Raw genomic sequence first — 8,944 nt, forward strand, 5'->3', positions numbered from 1 at the left:
CAAAATGTGTTAAAGAGAATCTGTTTTTCCTCATCTCCACTGTCTTAGGGACAGATGAGGAGAAGGGTGCAGCCATTTCCACAAAATGACACCATTTTTTTGTCATCAGAAGAAATCCACGTTGAAATGGAGGCAGTTGATAAATGGCGATTATCAGCTTATTTTTTGCAAATTTTCCAGCACTTGGAAAGATTTGAGGGATCTTTTTAATGAACGTATGAATGTTTCATTAGCAGTGAGTGCCAATTGTGACAAACCAAAGGAAATACTCACTAGAAAATACCTATTGATCAAAATAAATTTTAATATGCAAAAATAAAATTGAGCCCAATTCAACAGAGATTAATTTTTTTTAACCTTCACTGATTTAAAAAAGAGACATTTATGTTTCTGCTTGCTTTTGCCACAGAAATCAATGGACTTTAAAATATTAACTCTGCCTGGATTAATGTTAAAAGCAAATTATGCCTAATTTTAAACAACTTGATTCTTCCCTTTGGATATATGTGTTTACAGTTTTCATACTGTAAATGAATAAAATGTTCATTTATATTGGTCTGCACATCATGCAAATAAACTGTCTATGAGAATGGAAAAGACTCATTACTTAGTTTAGAGGCTTGACAACCACAGAATATACAGAATAAGCTTTTCTACTGATTGGTGTGACTACTTCCAGTAATATTCATAAAGCTAAGACCATTTTTGTTTTGTTTTGTTTATTGTTAAGCTTCTCTTCTATTTTTCTGTCTAAACAATCAAAAAGTCTTCTCATCTTTTAGAACAAGGTTAAATATGTGACTTTAAAATCTGCTTTGGGAAGTCCTGAATATTTCATTAGCTTAAGAATATAATATGGTTTGTCAAAGAAAGAAAGAGATCTGGAAAGGAGGGTGGATAGGTAGAACTAGATAGCATTTAGAAAGCCAAAAGATTTATTTTACATAATGTAATTTTACTGCAAGGTAAAATTTGCTTGAGCTCAGGTAGTTTAATAATTTAATAAGATTGATTTTACATACTTTGTTTTATTAATTAAAAAATAGTATTTCTTTCTTCTCCCTCTCCTTTTGGCAGTCTGCGGAAAGACAGAAAACACTATACTTCGCAAATCATCCACAACCAGATGGCCATGGCAAGCAGCCATCTATCGGAGACCTAATGGGGTGAAGTTTCCCAATCACAGAAAAGGGACTTGGATACTGATTTGCAGCGGAGCTTTGTTGAATGAACGCACAGTTGTTGTGGCTGCACACTGTGTCACCAATCTGGGGAAGGTCACTGTTCTCAAAACAGCAGACATCAGAGTTGTTCTTGGCAAGTTCTACAGAGATGAGGATAGAGATGAGAAGATCATACAGAACCTACGGGTGAGTTGTTTGGGATGAATAGATGAGTGCTAAGTCATTTAGTACATCATAGTGAATAAAACAAAAACCAAACTTCATTGATATTTCCATTTCCCTGAAATTGAACACAGTACATACGTTCCCTTTCAAGTCAGATAATAAGTACCGGTAATTTTAATTTGTTGTTCCATAAAAATTATACTTGGGTATCTTCATTTAGAGGCTTCTGGTTGTCCATATCTAAGGCTTCCAGGGATTACCGTACTTGCAGCCTAGAGCTCTCAGGTCAGCCATTTAGAGATAAGCCTTACTGATATCATTATAATTAGTTGCAACTAACAGGCTGAGATGGGAGTATCCCTAGCCAATTGTTTATGGTAACAAAGATAGATGATCGATAGATACAGTAGAGATAGATAGATAGATAGATAGATAGATAGATAGATAGATAGATAGATAGATAGATAGACAGACAGACAGACAGACAGATAGATAGATATTCTTCATCTTTACTGTTGATTCCTTGTTAATTTTTTCTTATATTACTGGATTTTAAAAAAATGCTTTGAAGGTTCTAGTAGATTAATTAAATTTTAAAGAAACAGATCAATAAGCTCTATCGTACCTAGATTCCATTGATATCATCAACCCCAATAAGTAAACTAGGAAGGCTGAAACTAATTTAATGGGGCTGGCTATAATATAGAATTTTGCAAATCTTTTTCTTCTGTACCTCCTCCTTATAGTTAGGTGAAATAGGGAAGTGACTGCTTCAGCCACGTCTTAACCGTTATTTTATTCTGGACTTTTAAAATGCTTTACTGCCTTTACCTGGGATGCATATTTCCATCAAAAATAATTTTCTTTTTTCTACACTTGAGTATTATCAGGTTTGTAGTCCTTTGGTTTTGATTTAATATTGCAATCTACGGTTAGATTGTACTCAAGCTACCTTCCTCCTTCTGAGACTTTCCAATTGCCTTGGGAACCTACCTGTTACAATTCCCATCTAGCATAGCTGTATTCCAAGATATCCATGGTTTGGGGCCACTGTTATAACTGTGGCTGCAATTGACAATGGTTAGTGACTGCTAAAGATGATTTGGGATTTCATATACAATATTAAAATGAATAGGATAAAATATATGTAACATGTAAATTCTTATATTGTTGTTCTGGATTTCTCCTAGATTTCAGCCATCATAGTTCACCCAAATTATGACCCTATATTGCTTGATTCTGACATAGCTATCATTAAGCTCCTGGACAAAGCCAGAATCAGTAGCCATGTCCAACCCATATGCCTGGCTTCCACACGTGATATCGATCCTCCCACAGATGATTTGCAAATAGTCATCACTGGTTGGAAGATCCTGACTGATGTTACAGACCCAAACTACAAGAATGATACAATTCGTAGCGGGTCTGTTCAGATAGTGGACTCCCTTCTGTGTGAGCAACAATATGAGGAACATGGAATCCAAATCAGTGTCACTGACAGTATGTTCTGTGCCAAGCAACATCCCACAGCAGCTTCTAACATCTGCCCTTCTGAGACCGGAGGGATTGCTGCAATACCTTTGTCAGGAAAATCTTCTTCTGAGTTAACTTGGCATCTCATGGGTTTAGTGAGCTGGGGCTATGACAAGACATGCAGCCTACAACTTTACACTGGCTACAGCCGAGCAATTCCTTTCAAAGACTGGATTGAGAAGAACATGAAATGAAATGTTTAGCTCAGAACTGTTTTCTGAAAAGATAGCTGTATTGGTTCCTCTCTCTGATACTTCAGGTTTTTCATTTGCTGAAGTTAGAGCAGGGCCCTCAGTAATTTGCCACAATCTAGATGTTCTGTACCAGCCTACTACCGGCCCTGCAGATAAGGCAGGGACAACCCCTTTACAAGAAGGCAAGAGGCTGGAACTAAGCCTGCCAAATTTATGGACACAAAAGCAAACAGAGCAAAACAAGACACGAACCATGAAACAGGAGCTATTCAAACGGTTGCCTTCAGCAAACCAGCCCTCCCACGCATTCCCCTTTTAAACAGTTCAGGGCATGGCTTCTCTCTGCCTCCTTCTGAGGTGCCCCATTGCCTTCCTCTGTTTACTCCTGATTGACTGCCTCCTGCGTCGGGCATCCTTGAACAGGGCCAGCTGTGGGTCATCTTCATCCACGCTGTCAGGCTCACACAGCTGGGTCTGCGTCGTAACCAGATGGGAGGGGCCTGGCTGAGGGCTCTCATCAGCAAGCTCTCCAACACCCTCAGCAACCTCTCCAACACCCCCCTCCTCCTCCTCTGAATCGTCCGACCCAACTGCCGAACCCACAGGCTGACCCTGAATCACAACACTAGCTATTCAGGGAGGCTAGATGATTTTATCAGAAGCTCCGAATATATAATTGGATTATCATGTCTCAGATTTCCCCTTTCTTCTGGTGAGAACAAAGTATGATGGGCCAAAGTAACTGTATGCTATCTGTTTTAACACTTATCTGAATAAAAAGATCCGAAGGTATTTGCACAAGTCTGAGAAACGTGAGAGAATGGCAAGAGATTATTCAAAACCTGGATGAATTTATTATGGGCTACGTTAGTTTGTTTTGGTATATTTTATATTATATTTTTCCCTCCTAATATACTGTACATATTCAAATAAACAAAGGTCCTCTTAAACCTGCAACCAAAATTTGATCATTGATCCATCTCAATCTTTTCCTATCCATTGTGTTCAATTTTTTTAAAAAAAACTTGTTAGAACTAGAAAATATAGAATAGTAATACATTTATAAAAGGTATAATTCAGCACTTTTCATATCTCCTATGTTCCGGGATCTTTTTTTCTCACTGATTAACTGTCAAGACATATTTGTGTTTCCATCATAGAACGTCTGAAAATGGATAGATTTTGTGTTTAGGAAAAGGCATTCAATATACATGTAGAATACAAGCTATGTCTTCTGAGTTTCTATGTCTCTCAAGTTCTCCAGCATTTACCCGAAGCACTTTGAAAACAGTTACTATAATCCAAATAATAAATATTTCACCAAAAAACGGAATTAAAGTGTGCTTTTGTTGTGACAATTGCAGTACAAAACAACTTTTGCTTAATCTCTACCCGACATGCAGTTATGTGGTGAGCATGCAGCCTGAAATTATTTTATGAAAATGTTATAAAATGCTGGAATCCTAAAAACAATTTAAGGATTTAATATTATTAGGTGTTAGGCAATGTTATAAGAATTAGACCTACAAATGCATTCACCAGTCTGAAAAGTTCTTTGTGGCTTAATTTTCCTTGAAAATAATGACAAAAGCAAATTAGAAATAAGTTACCGTTCGATTTATTAAAAACAAACTTATTAAGATACATTAGTTTGTCAAGCAAAGCTCGCCAATATCATAAAAACAAAGCAAGAATTCTGTATGATAAAACCTAACAGTGGGATGATCTTCCCATTCTTAATCTTCAAGGAAAATGAGTCTCTTGGACTACAGAAATCAGAGGCCACGTTTCTTTCAATCTTGTGCACTTAAATTGTGCACACTTCACTGACTATTTGGTATTAAGTTTTTCTTCTTAAACTATTCACACTTTCTCAACCTTCATAATTCAATCTTCAAGTTTCCAGGAAATACTTTCTTCTAAAAATTCCTTTACTCACATAACAATAAAGCCCAACAATCTATTGCAAAGTTAGGCTTTTCCCTGTTTTTTGCCATCTCTTATTAACTGCAAAGTTTGAACATCTGGTAGCCAAGTTATACATTTTACTGTTATCTCAAAGTCTCCTTCAATCATTGTAGCTAACATGTCTTTCTTCCCAATTGCTGGTTCTGTGTTTAATCATGTTCTGTCATGCTGTTCTTATTCCGACGGTATGAGTTGCAGCGTAGGGCTATTTTAGATTTTAGGCACAACTGACAGCTTTTATCATTTATTCTATACTAATAATGTTTGCTTTTTTTGTTTCCTTTGGGTCGTCTCACTCATGCTGTAATTTGTATGTTATGACAACTATTCAAACGTACATGTATTTCTTTGGTTTGCACAATAGATTCTTTCTCTCCTGTTCAGGAGATAAGAACAAAAATTCTATAGGGCATTGACATTTGGCCCCGGAAATATAAACAGCATTTTACATTCAACATTACAGACTAACAGTCTGTTTCTCGCCTTAGGTAGACTGAAATGCCTGTGGGAGGCAAAGGCATCATTTCTTTCATTTACTTCTTGCAGGGAGTTGTGTGGGATCCACCTAGGCCATGGAAAAATACAAAAATAACAAGTAAGGGTGTGGACAAAGACAAAGGAGGAGAAATCAAGATGCAAGTGAGAGATAAGCAGAGTTAGATGGCTCACCTTCTGGTGGAATCACCTATCATAAAGGAACCCAACGAAGTTTGCGATATGACAATTTGTTATAGAGATTTCCATTATCTGTTGCTGTTCTGAACCACCCAGAGTTGCTTAAGGTGGGAAACTATAGAAATCTTATAAAATAATAATAACCCTTCATATTGTGTTAAGAGGAAAAACTGTGGAAAAACAATATTCTGATAATCTAGAGCAGACATGTCAAACTTGCGACATCACGTGACATTGCGCGATGTATCGGAACTTTTTCCCCATTGCCGACAATGGGGTGGATGTGGTTTCCTCGTGATGCATCCAGCCCGCGGGCTGGCAGTTTGACACCCCTGATCTAGAGTGACTTTTGAAGCAGATGTAGGAAGGAGGTAGTTCTTCAATGAAAGAAACAAGACACAAAAGACATATTAGCTTAAGCAGGTACATTCCAGTTTACAAAAGTCAGTAAGCAAGAAGTTAAAATCAATAAATCAGGCTAGGTTGTAGCTGAATAAAATCTAATAGAAAAAGCAAAATATGACTTGAACAATGAAACAAAATAAACTCAGTACAAAGAAGTGTTTCCTTGGTAACTGCTTCATGATGTTAGTATGGTAAATGTTTCTACCTCAGAGTGAAAACTTAATCTTCCCCAAGGGAAAATATAACTATTAATGTATGTTGGATTGCAAGCATGTTTTCCTGTAAAGAAAACAAATTTATCTCTAACTTAAAACACTTTCTCAACTCTCACTCCCTGAGATTCACTGATGTCATTTGGACCATAAAAAGAACCTATCATTAAAATCCATCATTACACCTTCCACCCACCATCAATGTCATCCTTTCTACCAAGCAAGCCCATTTTCTTGATGTCACAGTAAAGCTGAAGAATGAATACACAAATACCAGAATATAGAAAATCTACAAATGCATGCATGTATACCTCCACTCAGCACATACCACTAAATCTAAACCCAGCTTCTGTGCTACAACTCCATTCCTTCTAACCCACTTGATAAGAGATGTTCCATGGACAGAGTTCATCCAGCCATTCATAAGATTGAACTACCTATCCAGTGAGATCACTAAACAAATCAAGAGAGCCAGATCAATGATCAGGGAGGATCTATTAAAAGACAAACCACAAAGAGCAAAACACACTGGTTATCTCTTACAGTTCTTGACAAATGCTTTATTAATAAATTACAAATCATACTGGACAATGACACATTTCTCTGGCCTGGGGTGCATACCCATACTTGCATACAGATAATCGTCCAACTTGAAACAGTTTCTTACAAGCAACAAACTGGGAAGCAGACTCTGCAATAAACCCAGAGGTTTATTTCCACCCCCCTTATTTACATCAACAGCACCATCACTAGTCCCAGCAACTTCATTAAAAGAAAAAGCATCTACACATGCTCTTCTTTCAATGTGTCACACACCTTCATCTGTCAGCAATACCCCTTTCAATTGTACTTTGATCAGGCAGACTTTGTAGAAAAGAATGAATGGATACGAGTTTGGTATCAGGACCTCAAATAAGGACAAAGTAGTATTAATTTCAGCTTTCCAGGACATTCAGTTAACAGTTCAAGGTTGCTCTTTTTGAACAATGAGACTGCACCACTATTATAGTGTAACAGATTGTCAAACACACATAACATCGAAAGGACAGAAGGTCTTAACAAACACAGTGGATTTTAATACATTAGAACTGCTGTTTGATGGGGTGTTTGTTGGCTTTCTCACATGTATCCAACTTCTGCATAACCACTTTTTCACCTCTCCCCTTTTTAAATCCTGCGTCCTAGCCACTCTATGCATCTGAGGAACTGAGCTCCAGTTGGCAAGAGCATATGCTGCCCTTTTAATAAAAATTGTTAATTGGAAAAGGTGTTACCAGACTCCTCCTGATTCATTTCAAATTGATGAGAGTCATCAGCAGAATGGCTGTGGATCTAACAGCCAATGTTCCACTTTAAAAGGATACCTATTATTCTCTTTTCTATTTTGTTCTAAGGAGGTTGATCTACTACTTCCCAGAATACCAGTTAAGAAGAAATCACTTAAGAGAAAACAAAACCAAGTCAATGTTTTTAATTTCTAGGGAAAGATCTATCTCTAGCCTCTACCCCACACCTGTTTTGATAACCTATGATATCGCCAGCCTGACTTTTTATAGATGCAAAAAAAGCAGGTAATTATGCAAAGTTCCAATAGAATATCTATAGCTCAAGGTTGAACCGTGGAGTTCTTGATGCACTCTGAACTTGGCTGTTTGCTTGCATACATTTCATTACCCAACCAGATATCATCATCAGATATTAGCACCATGTATTAATATCAGATTGCATCAATTATCCAAAGGCAAACAATGTATCTCACTGCTGCATTCTGGGAATAATCAAATTCACAGGAAATTTAACTGGATAGAGAATTACGAATTTAATTGGAACTAGTCTCTCACCCCAACTCCAGAATTGCTTGGTTTATTCACCCAATCTAATCAAGAATGCTGGGCTACTCTAAAGACTACATTTATTTGCACGGAGAGCAAGTCAATAAAAGACCTTACTGATATAAGTCAATATATCTTAGAACAGAGCTGGAAGGGACCTTGGAGATCTTCTAGTCCAGTCATCCCCCCAAAAACAGAATTCTGTATTGCAAACGGATAACATTCCATTTCCCCACTTGATAAATTAATTCATATTGCTCTGCTTAGCTGATTTAGTTTAGAGTCAGGAAACTATTTCTGAAATACATGGAATTGTACGAGTGGCTTCATTTAGATAGATTTTTGCTACAGAGTCACTGTCGGAAGTTGCCACTTGGAGGTAGTCCCACACAGAACCCCCGTTCAAATTCAGCAGCGTAAAATAAAATTCTTATATTACCCGCAACACACTTTCCCCCCTACATTTTGCAAGCAATAAAGGGAAGCTGGGAGAATCGTTTTACAAACTTCATTCTAAATTTGCCAAATAATTTCCAACAGTGAATCCTATCTATTCTTGAAGCCTATATGTGAGGGGAGGGGGGGGGGAAATGCTATAGCTTCCAGGGCCCATTTGCAGAATAATTGGGCCAAATCACTCCCTTTTGCATGGGTGGGTGGGGTGGATCTGATGCCTTTCAAAATCATCCATTTTCATCCCTTTAATCCCCAGCCCCAAACATGCTTTCTAACCCGATCTGCCGCACCAAAGCATGAGATTCTAAATTGCACCCCAT

General features: G+C 37.5%; 1 protein-coding gene across 1 annotated transcript in view; it reads left to right on the forward strand.

Moving 5' to 3' along the window:
- The window catches only part of PAMR1 (peptidase domain containing associated with muscle regeneration 1), a 61,451-nt gene extending 57,462 nt beyond the window's left edge, over positions 1-3,989 (forward strand). The window contains exons 10-11 of the mRNA XM_083356403.1: positions 1,078-1,370; positions 2,540-3,989. Of these exons, the coding sequence (XP_083212529.1) occupies positions 1,078-1,370; positions 2,540-3,076 (830 nt within the window). The 3' untranslated portion in view covers positions 3,077-3,989. The remainder of the gene's footprint in view (positions 1-1,077; positions 1,371-2,539) is intronic.
- Positions 3,990-8,944: the final 4,955 nt, after the last annotated feature.

The sequence above is a fragment of the Vipera ursinii genome (assembly GCF_947247035.1).
Source record: "Vipera ursinii genome assembly, chromosome: 1".
NCBI lineage: Eukaryota > Metazoa > Chordata > Lepidosauria > Squamata > Viperidae > Vipera > Vipera ursinii.